The 22347-nt window shown below is 41.4% G+C and overlaps 1 protein-coding gene across 1 annotated transcript in view; it reads right to left on the bottom strand.

The window, feature by feature from the left end:
- LOC148775815 (ATP-binding cassette sub-family C member 4-like) overlaps nucleotides 1-22347 on the bottom strand; it is a 145853-nt gene that overhangs the window by 5081 nt on the left and 118425 nt on the right. The window contains exons 29-31 of the mRNA XM_088842816.1: nucleotides 18751-18923; nucleotides 18205-18310; nucleotides 5809-5943 (exon numbers count right to left, since the gene is read on the bottom strand). Of these exons, the coding sequence (XP_088698942.1) occupies nucleotides 5809-5943; nucleotides 18205-18310; nucleotides 18751-18923 (414 nt within the window). The remainder of the gene's footprint in view (nucleotides 1-5808; nucleotides 5944-18204; nucleotides 18311-18750; nucleotides 18924-22347) is intronic.

The following is a 22347-nucleotide window of genomic DNA, read 5'->3' as shown; positions in this document are numbered from 1 at the left end:
TCCAGAGGAGAAGAATAAAATTTGGGGCCAGTGATGAGGCTTGATCACTCAGAGCTTTTGTGTAATAAAGTTTTATTAAAGTATAAAAGAGATAGAGAAAGCTTCTGACATAGACATCAGGAGACAGAAAGAGTGCCCCCTGCTAGTCTTTAGATGGATGTTATATAGCTACTAGTAGTAATAGTCACTCAGTCATGTCTGACTCATTGCGACCACATGGACTGTGGCCCGCCAGGCTTCTCTGTCCATGGGATTCTCCAGACAAGAATACGGCAGTGGATTGTCATTCCCTTCTCCAGAGGATCTTTCCTACCCAGGGATCTAAGCCAGGTCTCCTTCATTGCAGGCAGATTCTTTACCCTCTGAGCTACAGGGAAGATCCATATGGCTTCTAGCAGCATGCTAATCAGAGAAAGGAAATGTCTCAGAAGTCAGAGACTTGCACCAGACCCCTCACACACAACATGCATTCTGAGATAACATTGGCACAAGGTGACTTGTCCCTGGCCATAAAATAATTGACATGAATCTTGAAGAAAGGCAGCTTTTGAAGCAAATATAGTCTCATTGACATAGCTTAAGAGAATATTTGCATGAGTAAAACATACTGGTTTGTCAAGTCAGTTCTTAGTCTTAGGGGGAACCCACTTGAAGACAGAGTCTAGGGTAAAAACATAGTTCATTTACATAGTTTAAGACAAACACTTCCATGAGAAAAATGCTTTGGTTAGCTCAAGGTTTGAGAAAAGTTAAAGTTCAGGTGGAACCAGGTATCCTTATGGCAACACAGAATTTTAAAAGAAAACTTTTTTAAAATTTGTATCAGTTCAGTTCAGTCCCTCAGTCCTGTCCTACTCTTTGCGTCCCCATGGACTGCAGTACGCCAGGCTTCCCTGTCACCAACTCTCAGAGCTTACTCAAACTCAGGCCCATTGAGTCGGTGATGCCATCCGACCACCTCATCCTCTGCCATCCCCTTCTCATCCTGGCTTCAATAATTCCCAGCATCAGGGCCTTTTCAAATGGGTCAGTTCTTCGCATCAGGAGGCCAAAATATTGGAGTTTCACCTTCAGCATCAGTCCTTCCAATGATTATTCAGGACTGACTTCCTTTAGGATTGACTGGTTGGATCACCTTGCTGTCAAAGGGACTCTCAAGAATCTTCTCTAACACCACAGTTCAAAAGCATCAATTCTTCGGCGCTCAGCTTTCTTTACAGTCCAACTCTCACATCCATACATGACTACTGGAAAAACCATAGCTTTTACTAGATGGACCTTTGTTGTCAAAGCAATGTCTCTGCTTTTTAATATGCTGTCTAAGTTGGTCATAACTTTTCTTCCAAGGAGCAAGCGTCTTTTAATTTCATGGCTGCAGTCACCATCTGCAGTGATTTTGGAGCCCCCCAAAATAAAGTCTGTCATTGTTTCCCCATCTATTTGCCCTGAAGTGATGGGACCAGATGCCATGATCTTAGTTTTCTGAATGTTGAGCTTTAAGCCAACTTTTTCACTCTCCTCTTTCACTTTCATCAAGAGGCTCTTTAGTTCTTCTTCACTTTCTGCCATAAGGGTGGTGTCATCTGCATATCTGAGGGTATTGATATTTCTCTGAGCAATCTAGATTCCAGCTTGTGCTTCATCCAGCCCAGCAATTCTCATGATGTACTCTGCATATAAGTTAAATAAGCAGGGTGACAATATACAGCCTTGATGTACTCCTTTCCTGATTTGGAACCAGCCTGTTGTTCCATGTCCAGTTTTTACTATTGCTTCCTGACCTGCCTATAGATTTCTCACCTGAAGGATTTTCCACAGTTTGTTGTGATCCACAGAGTCAAAGGCTTTGGCATAGTCAATAAAGCAGAATTAGATGCTTTCCTGGAACTCTCTTGCTTTTTCGAGGATCCAGCGGATGTTGGCAATTTGATCTCTGCTTCCTCTGCCTTTTCTAAATCCAACTGCTTAAACATCTGGGAGTTCATGGTTCACATACTGTCGAAGCCTGGCTTGGAGAATTTTGAGCATTACTTTGCTAGCCTGTGAGATGAGTGCAATTGTGCGGTAGTTTGAGCATTCTTTGCCATTGCCTTTCTTTGGGATTGGAATGAAAACTGACCTTTACCAGTCCTGTGGCCACTGTTGAGTTTTCCAAATTTGCTGGCATATTGAGTGCAGCACTTTCACAGCATCATCTTTTAGGATTTGAATTATTCAACTGTAATTCCATCACCTCCATTAGCTTTGTTCGTAGTGATGCTTCCTAAGGCCCACTTGACTTTGAATTCCAGGATATCTGGCTCTACGTGAGTGACCACACCATCATGATTATCTGGGTCATGAATATCTTTTTTGCACAGTTTTTCTGTGTATTCTTGCCACCTCTTCTTAATATCTTCTGCTTCTGTTAGGTCCATACCACTTCTGTCCTTTATTGTACCCATGTTTGCTTGAAATGTTCCCTTGGTATTTCTAATTTTCTTGAAGAGATCTCTAGTCTTTCCCATTCTATTTTTTTCCCTCTATTTCTTTGCATTTATCACTGAGGAAGGCTTTCATATCTCTCCTTGCTATTTTTTGGAACTCTGCATTCAGATGGGTATATCCTTCCTTTTCTCCTTTGCCTTCAGCTTCTCTTCTTTCTCAGCTATTTGTAAGGCCTCCTCAGACAACCATTTTACCTTTTTGCATTTCTTTTTTTCGAGGGATATAAATTTGCATAGAGAAGGGGAAAAAAATATATCACTAGTAGTGTGTTTCCTCCTGCAGCTTAAGAGAGAGATAAAAATTGTCTGACACTTGCAGTCTACTCCCTCCGTTTGGAGACCCCTGGTCTTCCTAACTGTTACCCTCTCACCTCCAATTTTACATGTTGAAGTCCTCAACCCCCCAGCACCACAGAATGTGACTGTATTTGGAGACAGCATCTTTAAAGAGGCAATAAAGTTAAAATGAAATCATACAAGTGGGCCCTAATCTAACAGACTGGAGTTCTCATAAGAAGAGACCAGGACACAGGCTCACACAGAGGGAGGAGCATGTGGGACACAGAGGGAAGACAGTGTCTACAAGCCAAGAGCGAGACCTCAGAGGAAACCAACGCTGTGACACCGTGACCTCAGACTTCCAGCCTCCAGGGCTGTGAGGATATAAGTCCCTGCTGTTTAAGTCGCCTACTCTTTGGTCTTTGTATGGCAGCCCTAGCAAACTACTGCCCCCTGTAGCTTTATGTATCTAAAAGGGACTTTCTCTACTATTTCAAGGATCATCCAGAAGGGTCAATCAGAGTGATCAGCTCACCTGAGCTACGAGTTCAAGAAAATGTGATGTGGAAGCACCTTCTCCCAGATGTTGGGTTTTCTTTTCAGATGAATGAATTCTGTTCTATCAGTGAAAACCTTGTGACTTAGGCCAACACTCCCCGTGTTATAGCGCTGAACAATGCATTGATATCTGATACTTACACATTCAAAAAACTGATAATCTGACAGTTTATCCTCCTAAGAGGATGCAGAGTATGCAGAAGCAACGTCAAGATGGGATAAGAATTAAGAAATGTATTTCTCTCTGTAGAGGTGACCTGAGCCAGTGGCAGGACTGAAATCCAAGAGTGAGGTTCTATCATCCTGTGAACTTCAGTGACTGGCCCTACCTTGGATACCATGTGACAGGAACAGTGTTCTCAGATTCGATGCAGAACACAGTACCTAGGACAGCACACAGCCTCCCTCAGCAACTCCCCCTCAGTGCTTCCTGGACCAGCTCTGTGACCTTGAGTGAACTCTGGACACACTCTCCTCATCCATGACATGGGATAAAAATGGACCATCAGGAGAGTCAGTGAAATCATACGTGTGAGAACTGTATAAAATAAATCATAAAGGACTACACAAATGTAACTTATCATTAATACTGTTAGAGTAGGTGCAGGATCACTGGGCCAGAAATCACAAGATTTCTAATTCTATGACCTATGTCTGCTTCAGTATGTATGTTACACTTGATTTAAACTGTTTACTCAAAGAACAAATTTATAATTCTGTGTCTGCTGCAGACTAGCTTAACACCAGTTATATACATAGGGCCACCTTCCTGCTAAAGCACCTTAGTTTCCTCACCTGTACAAAGAGAGGGTTGAATCCTATTATCTTATTATCTGGACCAATCTAAAATTCTGTGTTCTATTTCTCATTACTCAATGTCATGACAATATAGTTTTAAAATGAAGACTTTGACCTACAGGTGGGAACACCTCTTTTTGATGTGAAATGACTAAGATCAAAAGAGCAAAAGGGTTTGGGAGATTCCTGGCTTACTAGGTCTCAGAATGGATGGTCTGACTGGGAGACACTCTAGTGGATAAAAGTACTCTGAATTTCAGGCAGAAAAAAACACAGAGTTCCTTGTTCAGCTTCTCAGCATTTGCACACAATATAAGTATTTATGAAAAGTTCAGAACACAGACTTTCTTTTCCTCAAACCTAAGCACAAACTCTAACTCTGCCAACTCTTCAGCCAGCTCTGGGACCCAGGAAGTCCCCTACCTGATGAGCAGTGGAAGGTCCTGCTCTGTATTTCCTCATTTCCAGAGAGGACTGAGAGGAGACAGTGATGAACTTGGCCACATTTTAGATAAATCTTTCATATAGAAGTATGGCGTGCTATGATTCATGGGGTCGCAAAGAGTCGGACACGACTGAGCGACTGAACTGAACTGAACTGAAGACACTGGGACATATTTTCTTTAAGACATTTTAAATATTACACAAATCATCTTATTCTATTCACAAGTGAAAATCTGGGAGAGACAGAAAAGAATGAAGAATGGAAAATACACCCATAATTTAACACCCAGAGATAAATTTTCGATGGGGAAGCCACATCCCACCCTGAGCCGTGCATGTTAAGGGGCAAGAACACCAGACCTTCCTTCCCTCCATCTATCTTTCCATCAAGCCCAATCCCACTCCCACCTGGCTCCAGAAGGACTTAGAGATGGCTGCATGACAACGGCTAAGCCTCTGAAAGCAGACCTTGGTTACCACTGCGCCTCTGTTAGGAAGACACCACGTGACCTGAGCGTTACTCACTGAGCCCCTTCCTCACACCATGTACAGTGCTTAGAGCCTTGCACATCTCATCTCAAGAAAGTGCTCTGTAAACCTTCAGGCACCATTCAGGCTACGGTGCGACGGTATCGTGAGTTCTTCATTTGTCCTGACGACAATTTCCTCTTCTAGAAGGTAGAGGAAGAATGGGGGGGGGGGGGGAATGGACCTAACTCTAAACAACAAGGAATTAGGGAGAAAGTGATCATTTCAGGTAAGAGTTTTCTATATAGATTACACCTTTCTCTGGAAGGTCTTCCTAGAATCAAAATATTCCAAGATTCTTCCCCTTAAACTCTCAGGTTTCCTGGATATTCCTCAACAGAACCTGGATCACAAACGTGCTGAGCACCAATCAGAACGAATGGAAAGGGTCTGCAAATGAGAGTGTTCAGTGCTCCATGAGAATCTGAACCCAGAGTCCGAACATGTGGAAAGTCAAATCCAAAGTCTGTCTCAGGCACAGGTGTGTGCACACAGAAGGGCGCACATCCACCCGCACCCCCAGCACTGCCGCAGATTCTCAGCAGACCTGCCTTCCACTGCCGCGTGTTGTTAAGACCCAGTCATGAAGCTTCCTCCCTGGAGGCTTCTAACTGAAAAGAGCACAGAGTGCTTGTTCTCAGACCCCTGGGGGAGATCCTGTGAAGAGTGCACCCTGGAGGCGAATTTTAATTACAGCTTCCCGCAGCAGGCTCACCTATTTTGCCCTTTTGGTGAGGACAGCAGCCTCTGCCTCGCCCAGTTGTTCCACCATCTTGTAAAATAGGCTGTTTCTATCTTGCAGCAAAATACGTGGCCAACTATATTCTTTCCATTTCCCTGAATCCAAAACCTGTTAACAGTAGAAAGAAACCCATTAGCACACAATATCTCCCAGTAACATAACTCAGACAATATTTCAAAAAGAGGCAAGTCAGGGAGAATTTGGGTAATAGGACTGGTGGTATTTAAATGGATTACCCTGTTTTACTAGGGAGACAAAGGCCTAGCCTGACCTTTCTTTATTATTTGGTTATAGAAAAGGAAGAAAACGAAAATTTTAGAATATGATTACTGGAACTGTATATTTTCCCAGGGCATTTGGGGTTGTTATCATTAATTAGCGCTTTTAGCACTCAGACTCTGAGATCTGAGGGCTATTTATAAAGATACACAAAATTGGGAAATGTCTTGATTCAAGAAAATCAGACTGCATTTATCTAAAAAGTAGGTTGACATCATACAAACCACATGGCAGTGTCCTGAAAACAAACTGTCAAGTTGATTTGACAATCTGAGCAATACTTGGTGGGGGGAAAGTAAACGCTTCTGGAATTTCTTTAGGGTCCTGGATTATGTCAGCCCCTACTGGAAGGACTAATGAAGCTGAAGCTCCATTACTCTGGCCACCTGATGGGAAGAGCTGATTCAGTGCAAAAGACCCTGATGCTGGGAAAGATTGAAGGCTGGAGGAGAAGGGGACGACGGAGGAGGAGATGGCTGGATGGCATCACCGACTCAGTGGACATGGGTTTGAGCAAACTCCGGTAAGTAGTGAAGGACAGGGAAGTCTGGGGTGCTGCAGTCCGTGGGGTCGCAAAGAACAGGAAACTGAGAGGCTGAGCAACTGAACAACAAGAAGAGGGGCTGAATCCCTTGTCCAAGAGGTTAAGACGCTTCCTGATGCCAGCTGTGGCTGTAGTTTATTGTTATGAGAGTGGAAGACTGGCAAACAGAGCTGCTATATAAGCAGCTTTTGCGGAACTGCTCTCCACGGAAGGAATTTCTAGAAATCCAGTTTTCTTTTTGAATAAGACTATAAAAGCAAATAAGAAATTGAGCTCCAAATTGAAGTGATCACAGCCTGCACAGCAAATGGGGCGGCCCAACCTGAACTGCCAAGGATCTGAATCCGTTTTCACAAATTACCTTTATTTGCTTCTTTCTCTTTCTTTTTTAAGCTGCCTGCCTTTCACCCCTTTTACTGCTCATTAACAAATCTGCTAATTGGAAATTGAAAGGAAGAGAAAGGGGCTCTTAACTCTGCCTTTCTACTTATGAGAGACCTTGGTTAATGGTTATGGAGAAGGGAAAAGTACCTGAAACAATTGACCCAAACAATAGAACTACAAAAATAATTCTGACGTTAAGTGGAATTTAATTCTTCATTTAGGTCATATTTAGAGTAAATATATCTAAAGAGAATATGTGGTATGGGCTTACCTGGTGGCTCAGTGGTAAAAGAATCTGCCTGCCAATGCAGGAGTCACAGGCTTGCTCCCTAGTCCAGGAAGACCCCACATGCTGTGGAGCAAATAAGTTCATGCACCACAACTTCTGAGCCCACATGTCACAAATACTGAAGCCTGAGCGCCTAGAGCCTGAGCTCCACAACAACAGAAGCCTCTGCAAGGAGAAGTCTGCATGTTTGCCGCAACTAGAGAAAAGCCCACACAGCAACAAAGACCCAGCACAGCCAAAACTAAATTAATAATATTATTTTTTAAAAAAGAAGAGAATATGCTGGAACTCCAAACAAGACACAAGTTATTTTTTCTACACATAGGTATTGCAGTTAACTTCATCCTTTGTATTTAATTGGAAATATTTTTTAAGTCTCACAAAGGGCATATTCCTATTAATCTTGTGTTTATACTGTGAATCATTGTTAAGAGCACCTTTCTCAAAAGAGTCCAAGAATAATTGAATGTCTCATCCACATAATGAATTTTCTATATGTCAATTGGGCATGCCAATTTAGATGCCCTGAATGTGCAATTTTACTTTAAGCATAGCATAATAGAATAGAACTGCTCCTCCTGATACTGAAGAAGAAAAACTGCAGTTTTAAAACACAGGTCTCCAAATATCTGTGTTCAATTAATCTATGAAAGATTAGGTAAGAACATATATTGAAGAAAAGACAATCTCTTTGCTAGATAGTACTGGGAAAGCTGCATACCTGGAAATGAATGAAATTATAAGACTCCCTCATAGCACACATACAAATAAAATCAAAATAGTTTAAAGACCTAAGATAAGACTGGGTACTATACAACAAAAGGAAAACACAGGTAGAGAACACTTTGACATAAATCGCAGCAATATTTTCTTTGATCAGTCTCCCAAAGCAAAAGAAATAAAAGCAAAAGTAAATTGGATCTAATTAAATTTAAAAGGCAAGACGTTAGGGGCTACAAGAGCTAAGATGGGACATAGACTGAAAAATAGCTGGAAACAGAATTTTGCCAACTTAGCTTTTGCATTTACTGGCTTGATCAAAGATTCTAGATATTTCAGAACAAATAAACATAAAGAAAATCTAAATTCTCTTTGTGTCCAGAAAAATAGGTATAGTTTTAGATTTTTAACATCCCTTCTAAGAATAACATTGTGTAATTTCCCACTATGTTCCCACCCTTGCTGTAACACAAGTTAAACTATAAACTAAATCACACATTCAAATTGGTGTGATAATAATCCTTGAGCCCCAGGATTTCTCCAGGAACCCCAACCTTGAAATACTTATCAAGCTCTAGTAGGTTAAGTAAAAACAGATTATATTGAAAAAGTAAGTGAGTGAGTTCAGTTCAGTTCAGTTCAGTTCAGTCGCTCAGTCGTGTCCGACTCTCCGCGACCCCATGAATCACAGCACGCCAGGCCTCCCTGTCCATCACCAACTCCCGGAGTTCACTCAAACTCATGTCCACAGAGTCGGTGATGCCATCCAGCCATCTCATTCTCGGTCGTAAGCTCAATGAAGATGTGTTTATCAAACCTGTTTATGTGCAGACATTCCTGGTAGCTGTCTAGACATAAAAATTACATGGACCCACTGCAAGATAACTTGATCCATTCATTGGCAAGATGCCATCGGTGAAAAAGAGGAATGAAGGGGAGGTGTGTGAGTGCACAGAGAGGCGGGGGGCAGGAGAGGATGGAGATAAAGCCTGATGAGAAATGATGGCAATAATAGAGATAGAGCCCCACTTATTGACAAGTAGAGTTGCAAGGGGAAGATCTGTCATATCTCTGTTTCTGGTTGCCAGGGGATGACACAGGGACAGCTGTCCAAATTTGCATAGTGGGTCCCTCATTGGTAAAATGGGTGCCCATGATTTTCTCACTGGGCAACGTGGCAAGTATTATCTGAAAATCCTTTCCTAGGTCTTCAAATAATAAATTAGTCTCTCACCAGTGGGATGATGAAGGCTGGCTCACGGTCACCTCCACAGTCACTTTCCCAAACCTGCTGCCTTTGCTCATAAGCTCTCCCCTCTTAGCAGATCTCTTCTCCCCAACTACGCTTCTACCTCCGGATTAGTTATTCTCCTTTCAAAACCTGAGTGAAATCTTTTGGAATTTTTGAAGGAGTTTTATCTTCTGAAATGTTCTAATTGTAGCCATGTAGGCTTCTGAAAGAAATGTTCCATGAAGGTGAAAAACAAAATTTAAGTAAAACTCTAGTTAGGCGTGAGCTGTTTTGTGCTTTCCAGGTGGGGATGTTACAACAGTTTCTGGTTTTGATTTCTCTGGGGAATATTCTACTGAGAAGAGTTTTGTGCTGAGGAAGAAACAAAAAACAAAATCATAAGATTGAGTATAAACAAAAGAGGTGGAATCTGAGTTTCCTGTCCCCAGTTTTGGTTTTTCATCATTCATTTCCAAAGAATTCTCTAACTGCAGACAGTGAAAGTGTTGACCACAGCCAACAATACTGTTAATGCAAGTACAGATTGTCAGACGCTTCTTTGTTCGTGCTTCTAGGGAGAATTCGGGTGACATGAAGGCTGCAGTGTGCGGGACTTGGAGGCAACAGCTGTGCTATTGGCTGCAGAGAAAGCAGGTCACAAGAACCCAGCTAATCCTAAAATCTGTAGGAAGAGCCCTCTAATGTAGAGACAGTAGTGAGTCTAAGGACAAAAAGGATTTCTAACTTGTCTGTCTTTCTCCACTGTTTTGGAGCAAATGAGGAAGATTAACTTAGTTGCTGTTATGACTTTTACGCTTAGTCATAACTTAGATGCGGTTATGATATCTTTAAGATACTTAAAATTAAGATAATTTCTTTGTAAAATAAAATTCTGAAACGTTTATGGTTTGGTTTAACAAGCCAGAACTGGGTAAATCCCTTCAGAGAGCCAACACATACACAAAGCTACTAACTGGGTCACAGTTGTTTCCCAACAAGTCTTTTCTCTTGTTTACTTACACTAAGCAAAACCATATCCATCTAATTATTTCAAGATTTTTGAATAAAAGTGACAATTTGAAAAATATATAATCTCTAAAGTGAAAGTGTTAGTTGCTCAGTCATGTCAAACTCTTTGCCACCCCATGGACTGTAGCCTGCTAGGTTCCTCTGTCCATGGAACTCTTCAGGCAAGAATATTGGAGTGGGGTAGCCCTTCCCTTCTGCAAGGGATCTTCCTGACCCAGGAGTCAAACCTGGGTTTCCTGCATTCCAGGCAGACTCTTAACAGTCTGAACCACCAGGGAAGCCCATATTATGTCAAAGTTTCAGATTAATTATACTCAATCTCTAAGATGAAATTTTAGGCAGCCATTAAAATTGTGCTATAGAAAATTAATTAATGACATGGGAGATTTTAAGAATATATTGTTGCTATAAAAATTCAGCTGATTAAACACTTGCATAAGATTAATTATTAAACTATTAATAGTTCTAATTTTATTCAAATAATATTATAGCACTATACAACTGTTACTTTCTGGTGGTGGGTATATTGTAATCTTCCTTTTATGAGATATTTAAAAATTTTCCTATTTCTACCTTGCATATTTGTTGCTTTTTTGTAACAAAAATATATTTTTATGAGTTAGGCTCTTCATTTTAAAAAACAGAATAAAAGAAAATATCCATCTATTTTTGTGCAGAAGTATTCATCAGTGCAACAATATGTAATTATTACACCTTAAACACCTGCAGTGACAGGACTTTGTGGTGACAGCACTGTTGGTTATGCCCTCCGTCAGCATCTGTCACTTCCCCAGCTCCTTCCCCAGGCTGGCAGCCCGCCCTATGAATCATCAGGCTTTGCAGCAGATTGACTTGTCTTTACGCCCGTAAAGCTTTCAGAACAATCACTTGCTTTCCAGAAAGGAACTAGTACAGGCATCCCTCAGAGCTTTTGCGGGTTCAGTTTCTGAACACCAGAATACAGTGAATATTCCAGTAAAGTGAGTCACGTGAATTTTCTGGTTTTCCAGGGCAAACAGAAGTTATGTTACACTATACTATACCCAAGTATGCGTGCAATAGCATTATGCTTGAAAAAAACTATGTACAGAACTTAACTTAAAAATAAGGCTTTGCTAAAAAATATTAACCATCATCAGAGACTTCAGTAAGTCATGGTAGTAATATCAAAGATCATTGATATTATAGATCCCCAAAGCAACTGCAATGATAGTGAAAATGTTTGACATATTGTGAGAATTACCAAAAGGTGACACAGAGACATGGAATAAGCAAATGCTGATGGGAAAATGGTGCCTATAGACTTGCTTGATTCAGGTTTATGACAAGCTCTCAATTTGTAAAAAATTCAATATCCGGGATGCACAATAAAACAAGGTATGTCTATAGTTCTAAAGCAAGCAATAAAAATAAGATTGCCTCAAAAATTGAAGGTTTGAGAAAGAACATTATTTGTGATGTTTTTGCTGCATTGAAAACCAACTGGTAATTAGAAGCTCTAGAATAACATACAAACTTTTAACCTGGGGTGAATGGAGTACAGAGGACAATCCCCAACCCTGAAGCTGGGGGATGCCTGTCTCTTGGTGCCTTGAGGTCTAATCCTGTTATTCCTACCAGAGGAGTCAGCAACCACAACCAGCTCAGACCAAGATGTAAACATGAGGCCAAGCTTACATCTCCTGGTGGGACCTCCCCATGACATCACTGATGACCTCAACCAGGGAACCTTAAACTGAAGGTCTCCCAGCACAGGAGTGGGAAAAGCAGCTCCACAGTGAAGGGTAAGATCCTTTCTGGAAACAAGGTCATTCATCATAAAGATGACAGGCCCAAACAGAACCCTTGCATTTTCCTTCTCGCTCCATCTTCCCCATTCACCCAGATGCTCAGTCTCTGCACCCAGAAACCAGCGTCAGCTTCTCTCTCTGCCCTCAGATTCCATGTTCAATCCATTACACAGTCCACTTGGCTCCACTTCCTTATCTACCCCAAGTCCCACCATCTCACCATTTCCACTGCAGATACCTTAGACTACGCCAACAGTCCAGAGAGGGCACATTGTAAGATAGTGAACATTGAATTTGGAGAACTGAAAGACCATCAGTGTGGTTTTGACTGTAAAGGAAGAAGGGAGAACAGAGTAAGACAAAACTAGAAAGTTGGGGAGGGATGGGCAGTGCACTGCTTCATAAACTACTTTAAAGATTTGTTCATAGACATTGACCAAGAGAGAAAACTCTGAGGTTGCAGAGATTTATAATCTCCTTACCAGGAGATATTGGTAAGTAAAAGACGCTTGTTCCTTGGAAGAAAAGTTATGACAAACCTAGACAGTGTATTAAAAAGTAGAGACATTGCTTTGCTAACAAAGGCCCGTATAGTCAAAGCTATGGTTTTTCCAGAAGTCATGTATGGGTATGAGAGTTGACCCATAAAGAACCTGGGTGCCAGCCTAAGAATTGATGCTTTTGAACTGTGGTGCTGGAGAAGACTCTTGAGAGTTCCTTGGACTGCAGGAGATCAAACTAGTCAATCCCAAAGGAAATCAACCCTGAATATTCACTGAAAGGACTGATGCTGCAGCTGAAGCCCCAATACTTTGGCCACCTGATGTGAAGAGCCAACACACTGAAAAAGATCCTGATGATGGGAAAGATTGAGGGCAGGAGGAGAAGCAGATGACAGAAGGTGAGCTCTGGGAGATAGCGAAGGATAGGGAAGCCTGGCATACTGCAGTCCATGGGTTGCAAACAGTTGGACATGACTGAGTGAATGAACAACAAATCAGTAAGTAAAGCATTAAAAAAATGAACGTATTTTGATAATATCAAGAAAGCTGACTGGTTCAGAGAATATAGATGTTCATATCCGCAGATCAGGTGCTGAATGATAACACTTTAGGACTGACCAGGTGACGTGTCCTCCAAATTCTGTCCTTCTTCAGTTTCCCTAACCAACCACACATTTCAAGCTAACAGTATTTCTAAGAATTAGATAATAAAAAGAATCTGCTACTATGAATGTCATTAATGCTATAATACAAAAAACCAAAAATAAATCTTCAGGGTACATTTAGGAGCAAAGAATTTAATTGAACAGACCCTTAACAGAGCTGGAGATCAAGCCATCTTTCTGCTGCTATGTCTAAAGTCTGACAAAGGGCTTGAAACAGATACATTTCACAGCATCATTTATTTGTTATGGAAAAATGGTGCCTTGGGGGACAGTCTTTGAAATACAATGGTGAGAGGTAAGAACAATAAAGTGACAGGTAAAAACTAGAAATAAAAGGTTACTTTTCAAATTAGCATTCAAGAACACAAAATGAAGGACCAAGGATGCCTGAGGAAAACAACAGAATAGGAAAAACAAGAGATCTCTTCAAGAAAATTAGAGATTCCAAAGGAACATTTCATGCAAAGATGGGCTCGATAAAGGACAGAAATGGTAGGGACCTAACAGAAGCAGAAGATATTAAGAAGAGGTGGCAAGAATACACAGAAGAACTGTAAAAAAAAAGATCTTCACAACCAAGATACTCACTAAGCTATGATCACTGACCTAGAGCCAGACATCTTGGAATGGGAAGTCAAGTCGGCCTTAGAAAGCATCACTATGAACAAAGCTAGTGGAGGTGATGGAATTCCAGTTGAGCTATTTCAAATCTTGAAAGATGATTCTGTGAAAGTGTTGCACTCAATATGCCAGCAAATTTGGAAAACTCAGCAGTGGCCACAGGACTGGAAAAGGTCAGTCTTCATTCCAATGCCAAAGAAAGGCAATGCCAAAGAATGCTCAAACTACTGCACAATTGCACTCATCTCACACGCTAGTAAAGACATGCTCAAAATTCTCCAAGCCAGGCTTTAGCAATACGTGAACTATGAACTTCCAGATGTACAAACTGGTTTTAAAAAAGGCAGAGAACCAGAGATCAAATTGCCAACATCCACTGGATCATGGAGAAAGCAAGAGAGTTCCAGAAAAACATCTATTTCTGCTTCACTGACTATGCCAAAGCCTTTGACTGTGTTCAGTTCAGTTCAGTTCAGTCGCTTAGTCGTGTCCGACTCTTTGCGACCCCATGAACCACAGCACGCCAGGCCTCCCTGTCCATCACCAACTCCCGGAGTTCACTCAAACTCATGTCCATCGAGTCAGTGATGCCATCAAGCCATCTCATTCTCTGCCATCCCCGTCTCCTCCTACCCCCAATCCCTCCTAGCATCAGACTCTTTTCCAGTGAGTCAACTCGTCGCATGAGGTGGCCAAAGTATTGGAGTTTCAGCTTTAGCATAAGTCCTTCCAATGAACACCCAGGATTGATTTCTTTTAGAATGGACTGGTTGGATTTCCTTGCAGTCCAAGGGACTCTCAAGAGTCTTCTCCAGCACCACAGTTCAAAAGCATCAATTCTTCGGCGATCAGCTTTCTTCACAGTCCAACTCTCACATCCATACATGACCACGGGAAAAACCATAGCCTTGACTCGATGGACCTTGGTTGGCAAAGTAATGTCTCTGCTTTTTAATATGTTATTTAGGCTGGTCATAACTTTCCTTCCAAGGAGCAAGCGTCTTTTAATTTCATGGCTGCAATCAGCATCCGAAGTGAATCTGGAGCCCAAAAAAATAAAGTCTGACACTGTTTCCACTGTTTCCCCATCTATTTCCCATGAAGTGATGGGACCAGATGCCATGATCTTTGTTTTCTGAATGTTGAGCTTCAAGCCAACATTTTCACTCTCCTCTTTCACTTTCATCAAGAGGCCTTTGAGTTCCTCTTCACTTTCTGCCATAAGGGTAGTGTCATCTGCATATCTGAGGTTATTGATATTTCTCGTGGCAATCTTGATTCCAGCTTGTGCTTCTTCCAGCCCAGCGTTCCTCATGATGTACTCTGCATAGAAGTTAAATAAGCAGGGTGACAATATACAACCTTGACGTACTCCTTTTCCTATTGGGAACCAGTCTATTGTTCCATGACCAGTTCTAACTGTTGCTTCCTGACCTGCATACAGGTTTCTCAAGAGGCAGGTCAGGTGGTCTGGTATTCCCATCTCTTTCAGATGTTCCACAGTTTATTGTGATCCACACAGTCAAAGGCTTTGGCATAGTCAATGAAGTGGATCCCAATAAACTGTGGAAAATTCTGAAAGACATGGGAGTACCAGACCACCTGACCTGCCTCTTGAGGAACCTGTATGCAGGTCAGGAAGCAACAGTTAGAACTCGACATGGAACAACAGACTGGTTCCAAATAGGAAAAGAAGTATACAATACTTCTTTTATACGTCAAGGTTGTATATTGTCACCCTGCTTATTTAACTTATATGCAGAGTACATTGTGAGGAACGCTGGGCTGGAGGAAGCACAAGCTGGAATCAAGATTGTGGGGAGAAATCTCAATAACCTCAGATAAGCAGATGACACCACCCTTATGCCAGAAAGTGAAGAGGAACTAAAGAGCCTTTTGATGAAAGTGAAAGAGGAGAGTGAAAAGGTTGGCTTGAAGCTCAACATTCAGAAAACAAAGATCATGGCATCTGGTCCCATCACTTCATGGCAAATAGATGGGAAAACAGTTGAAACAGTGTCAGACTTTATCTTTTTGGGCTCCAAAATCACTGCGGATGCTGATTGCAGCCATGAAATTAAAAGACGCTTACTCCTTGGAAGGAAAGTTATGACCAACCTAGATAGTATACTAAAAAGCAGAGACATTACTTTGCCAACCAAGGTCCATCGAGTCAAGGCTATGGTTTTTCCCGTGGTCATGTATGGATGTGAGAGTTGGACTGTGAAGAAAGCTGATCGCCGAAGAACTGATGCTTTTGAACTGTGGTGCTGGAGAAGACTCTTGAGAGTCCCTTGGACTTCAAGGAGATCCAACAGTCCACTCTAAAGGACATCAATCCCGGATGTTCATTGGAAGGACTGATGCTAAAGCTGAAACTCCAATACTTTGGCCACCTCATGCGACGAGTTGACTCACTGCAAAAGACTCTGATGCTGGGAAGGATTGGGGGCGGGAGGAGAAGGGGTCGACAGAGAATGAGATGGCTGGATCGCATCACCGACTAGATGGACATGAGTTTGAGTGAACTTCGGGAGTTGGTGATGGACAGGGAGGCCTGGCGTGCTGTGATTCATGGGGTCTCAAAGAGTCGGACTCGACTGAGCGACTGAACTGAACTGAACTGAAAGGATGTCTGACACAAAACATTTCTAGAAATTAAGAGTCACTGTTGGGCAATCCTGAATGCCACCCCATCTCTCATGAAAGTCTGCAGGTAGAGCCTGCTTCCTACCGTGATGTCTAGTCCAGGTAGCCAGACACACTGCTTGGAGCCTAGAGCATCCTTTTGGTTGGGGATACCCCACTCCTGTCCTCCGCCTCCCCAGAGCTGACTTTTGTGCACGTCCAGCTTGGGGAGTGAGGCTACAGGCACTGCCTCAATGCTGACAGCCTGGTATCTACTCAGTGCCCCAGCGATGATCCCTTCTGACAATGCATGTGAAGGAGGACAGGAGGTGATATTCCAGAAGCTGCCCAAGAAGTCCAAAGAGATGGTACTATGTGGGTATTACTGACCACTCATTAGTGATTACTACCTGTTTTGTATGGACCATCAAAATACTTTAAAGTATCTTGCATTCCCTGAGATTATTTGCTGCCACAGTTTTTCCTTTGAGGAATGCTTTTCTTATGTTATAAAGCCACATCCCATTTCTCATTTATTGAAACTAAGCAAGCAACAGAGGGAAAGGACAAAGAAAGAGATAAAACAAAAAAGAGAAAAGGAATTGACGGAGGAAGGAAATAAAGCTAAGGGAGGAAATGTTAAATTCCTAAGGAAGAAAGAGTCAACCAAACCTGGAAGGAAGATACTAGGCAGATAACCAGAGACCAAAGCCTGGAGCTTGCCGCGTGTACAGAACAGAGCTATTGTGCGAGACTCTCTGATTGTTTATGTAGTCTCTCATCCCTGATTTGCCTTTCCTTCCATACTTGGATCTGTGATGCAGAAGCTGGGTCTCTGCAAGTTACTGCAACAGTACAGAGACTCTTTTGCCAGGTGGCCTTTGTTAGGGCCAGTAGGGGGCACTAGATGGAGACTGAAGGTGGGAAACACAGCTAACGTTCTACCTGATTTTGCTACTAGCATCACCTCAGCACTGGGACCTGACTCCAGCGCCCAGCTATTAGCACATGGAGAACCAGTCCCACGCTGCCCCCTCACAAATACGACCAACAACCGGGCAGTGACCTCTCCTCAGAGGTCCGAGCATCAATTCTTTAGGGCCTCTCTTCCGAGTTCTCAGGTCTGGAGATCTGTCCTAGGATATGGTAGCTGCTTTCTAAAATCGTTACCCAGTGTTTCATTTTTCTAGTCCTCTAATCCCTATGTAATAAATTTCTTATATTAAATCCTTTCAGTTAAAGTACTGCTTTTCTCACTAGGCCTTTTCTTCTCATGGACTCCTGAGAAATTCTACAACTTTAGCCATCAACCTCCTGGCAGTCTAAATTAGAGGCTACTTTTCTGATAAGAGAATCCAAAAATGCTGAAACTTCTATGACACAGTGAAAATGACTGTGTTCTACACCACTAAAATATGGAGCTCTAACTTGGGTTTGGAATATTTTAATCATTGGCCATCATAAAAAATGACAATTCAAATAAACTTTTAATATGAAAAATATAAGATTATTGGATATATTATTTAATAATACATTCTAAAAGTATAGTTAAGTACTTCAGTAATGTTCTGGAACGAGAGAAGAAACGAAGAGAAAAATTAATGGACGTTCCTATCAAATTTTACATGGAAGGATACATTGAAAAGTGAACATAAGTGGAAACAACTAAAATGGTGAGGGTCTTACCATTATCCGTTCACAGTCAATAACAGTGCTCAACCTGTGTGCAATGGTCAGCACGGTGCACTGGGCAAATCGCTCGTGAATTTTTTTTTGTATTAACTCATCAGTTCTAGAAACAAAGAAGTTGATTTAGTTCAGTAAAGACAGGAAAAGCAGACTTAAGAATTAAAAATATCCTATGATATTTTTATAATGTTTTAAAAAATCAATACTTTAACATATAGTCTTGTTCCTAGAAAACTAAGTATAAAAGTCTACTTAGAAATTTACTATTTTTCATAAAATAATGGAAAATTAGTCTTCTCTCAAAATTGCTGGAAACAATCAGGAGCTGGATTTAGGAATTCAGCTCTCTTAGGATGCCTCATAACAACATTAACACCATATAACATGTCTTGGTTTTTTCCTTTGTTTTCTGGAATTAATATTATCCATACATATCCATGAGGCCAAAAGAGCACTTAAAAACATTTCAAAGATTCACTAAATGTTTTCCATTTGCCACATTTACAAGTCAGAGTCAAGATTTCCTGGGGCTCAGCTCCATACCTTGGATCCACGTATGATGTGGCTTTGTCAATAATCAATATCCGATTCTTTCTGAGAATAACCCTGGCAAGGCACACCAGTTGTTTCTGACCAACACTCAAGTTCAATCCAGATTCTGCTAATTCAGTATTCATTTTAGCAGGAAGACCTTCGATGGATTCTTTGAGTTGTACCTGCGGATACAGAAAGAATGACATTTTTCTAAGCAAACTGCTACTGAAGTAGACAAGCCTCTTAGACATTAGAGCTTTGACATCCTCGGGACTTCTTACGTATCTTACATGTACAGACAGGTGATGGGGTGAGCGCCTTCCAATGAGTGTTCACTGAGAAAAATGGAGTCAACTCAGGGCAGAAAGATCTCAGTGTCCCCCAGTCCCACCACAGGATATCCACCAGAAACCCCACCTAGGGGTTAGTTAAGGAAGTTTCTCAAAAAGTGAAGTTGTTTCTCCCAATGTGATTTAAACAGAAAACTTAAAAGGATCTTTATGGTTGAGTCAAGTTTCCCAAAGTACATTTTGCATAGGAGTTGGTACACTAAAGAAAAACTTTCAAAAATTTTACAGAAATCTCATTCTCTGAAGATATAAGCTTATTGGCCCTTTACTATTTTCTAAAGTTTAATATATGCAAGTTTAAGCAATGGCAAACTGCCCCTTATACATTAGTAATCCTGGAACCCATTCTGATGATGGTTCTTTCCCAAGTTTAATCCTATAAATAGTGGACCAATCAAGTGCATTTTCTTCAGTGTCATAAATGCATTATAGTGAATGAAAACACATGAAAAATAAAACACAATATCTTATTTCCCCCAGCATACGGATACAGGTTATTGTCATCCAGTCACTGAGTCATGCCCAACACTTTGCAACCCCATGCACAGCAGCACACCAGGGTTCCTTGTCCTTCACTATTGCTTGGATTTTGCTCAAAATCAGGTCCATTAACTTGATGATGCCATCCAACCATCTTGTCCTCTTTTGTACTCTTATCCACCTGTCTTCCATCTTTCCCAGCATCAGGGTCTTTTCCTGATGTGAAGAGATCTCTTCACATCAGGTGGCCAAAGTATTGGAGCTTTAGCTTCATCATCAGTCCTTCCAAGGAAAATTCAGGGTTCATTTCCTTTAGGATTGACTCGTTTGATCTCCTTGCTGTCCAAGGGACTCTCAACAATCTTCTCCAGAACTACAGTTCAAAAGCATCAGTTCTTCAGCCCTCAGCCTTCTTAATGGTCCAACTCTCACATTGGTACATGACTACTGGGAAAACCATAGCTTTGACTACATGGACTTTGTTGGCAAAGTGATGTCTCTGCGTTTTAATATTCTGTCTAGGTTTGTTATAACTACTCTTCCCAGGAGCAAGCATCTTTTAATTTCATGACTGCAGTCACCATTTGCAGTGATTTTGGAAATAAGTCTCTCATTGTTTCCCGTTTCCCCATCTACTGCAATGAAGTGATGAGACAGGATGCCATGGTCTTAGTTTCTTGAATATTGAGTTTTAAGCCAGCTTTTTCACACTCCTTTTTCACTTTTACCATGAGGCTCTTTAGTTCCTCTTCACTTTCTATGATTAGGGTGGTGTCATCTGCATATCTGAGGTTATTGAGATTTCTCCCAGCAATCTTGATGCCAGCTTGTGCTTCATCCAGCCCAGCATTTTGCATGATGTACTCTGCATATAAGTCAAATAAGCAAGGTGACGATATATAGCCTTGACGTACTCCTTTTCCAATTTGGAACCAGTCCAAATTGTTGCTTTGGAACCAGGTGTTTTATGTCTAGTTCTAACTGTTGCTTCTTGACCTGCATACAGGTTTCTCAGGAGACAGGTAAGGTGGTCTGGTATTCCTATCTCTTTAAGAATTTTCCAGTTTGTTGTGATCCACACAGTCAAAGAAGTAGTCAATGAAGCAGATGTTTTTCTGGAGTTCTGTTGCTTTTTTGATGATCCAGTGGATGTTGGCAATTTGATCTCTGGTTCCTCTGGCTTTTCTAAGTACAGTTTGTACATTTGGAAGTTCTTGGTTCACGTACTATTGAAGCCTAGCGTGAAGGATTTTGAGTAGTACTTTGCTAGCATGTGAATTGAGTGCAATTGTGTGGTAATGTAAACATTCTTTGGCACGGCCCTTCTTTGGGATGGGAATGAAGACTGACTTTTTCCAGTCCTGTGGCCACTGCTGAGTCTTCCAAATTTGCTAGCATATTGAGTGCAGCACTTTCACAGCATCATTTTTAGGATTTGAAATAGATCAGCTGGAATTCTGTCACCGTTAGCTTTATTCATCATGATGCTTTCTAAAGCCCACTTGACTTCGCGTTCCAGGATGTCTGTCTCTAAGTGAGTGATCACATCATTGTAGCTATTTGGGTCATTAAGACCTTTTTCTAAAATAGTCCTTCCATGTATCCTTGCCACCACTTCTTAATCTATCCTGCTTCTGTTAGGTCCATGCCGTGTCTCCCCTTTATTGTGCCTATCCTTGCAGGAAATGTTCCCTTGGTATTGCTAATTTTGTTGAAAAAAATCTCTGGTCTTTCCTTTTCTATTGTTTTCCTCTATTTCTTTGCACTGATCACTTAGGAAGGCTTTCTTATCTCTCTGTGCTATTCTTTGGAACTCTGCATTGAGATGGGTATATCTGTCATTTTCTCCTTTGCCTTTAGCTTCTCTTCTTTTCTCAGCTATTGTAGGCTTTCCCAGACAACCATTTTGCCTTGTTGCATTTCTTTTTCTTGGGGATGGTTTTGTTCACCACCTCCTGTAGAGTGTTACAAACCTCTGTCCATAGATCTTCAGGTACTTCAGAATTAATCCCTTGAATCTACTTGTCACTTCCACTGTATAATTTGTAAGGGATTTGTTTTAGGTCATATCAGAGTTGCCTTGTGTTTTCCCCTACTTTCTTCAATTTAAGCCTGAGTTTGGCAACAAGGAGTTCATGATCTGAGCCATGGTCAGCTGCCGTCTTGTTTTTGCTGACTGTATAGAGCTTTTCCATCTTTGGCTACAGTGAATAGAATCAATCTGATTTTGGTATTGACCATCTGGTGATATCCATGTGTAGATTTGTCTCTTGTATTGTTGGAAGAGGGTGTTTGCTATTACCAGAACGTTCTCTTGGCAAACTCTGTTAGCTTTTGCCCTGCTTCATTTTGTACTCTAAGGCCAAACTTGCCTGTTACTCCAGGTATCTCTTGATTTCCTACATTCGCATTTCAGTCCCCTATGATTAAGAAGACATCTTTCTTGGTTTTAGTTCTAGAAAGTCTTCTAGCTCTTCATCGAACTGTTCAACTTCAGCTTTTTTTAGCATTAATGGTTGGGGCATAGACTTGGATTACAGTGATACTGAATGGTTTCCCTTGGAAATGAACTGAGATCATTCTGTCATTTTTGAGATCGCACCAAAGTACTGCATTTTAGACTCTTTGTTGACTATTTTTTGGCAGCCAAACAAAAATAAATTGGAGATTTGAAGCCAGGCAGCCTGGGCATAAGTCTTGCCTGCCTGTGCCAACAGGACAAGTTCCTGAACCTACTCTATCTTATCTTCCTAAACTCTAAGTAAGACTATAATAT

This window comes from Moschus berezovskii, chromosome 13, assembly GCF_049115385.1.
Source record: "Moschus berezovskii isolate FMDL1 chromosome 13, NW_MosBer_1.0, whole genome shotgun sequence".
In the NCBI taxonomy this organism is placed as follows: Eukaryota; Metazoa; Chordata; class Mammalia; order Artiodactyla; family Moschidae; genus Moschus; species Moschus berezovskii.
This window is presented reverse-complemented; position numbering and strand designations above follow the sequence as displayed.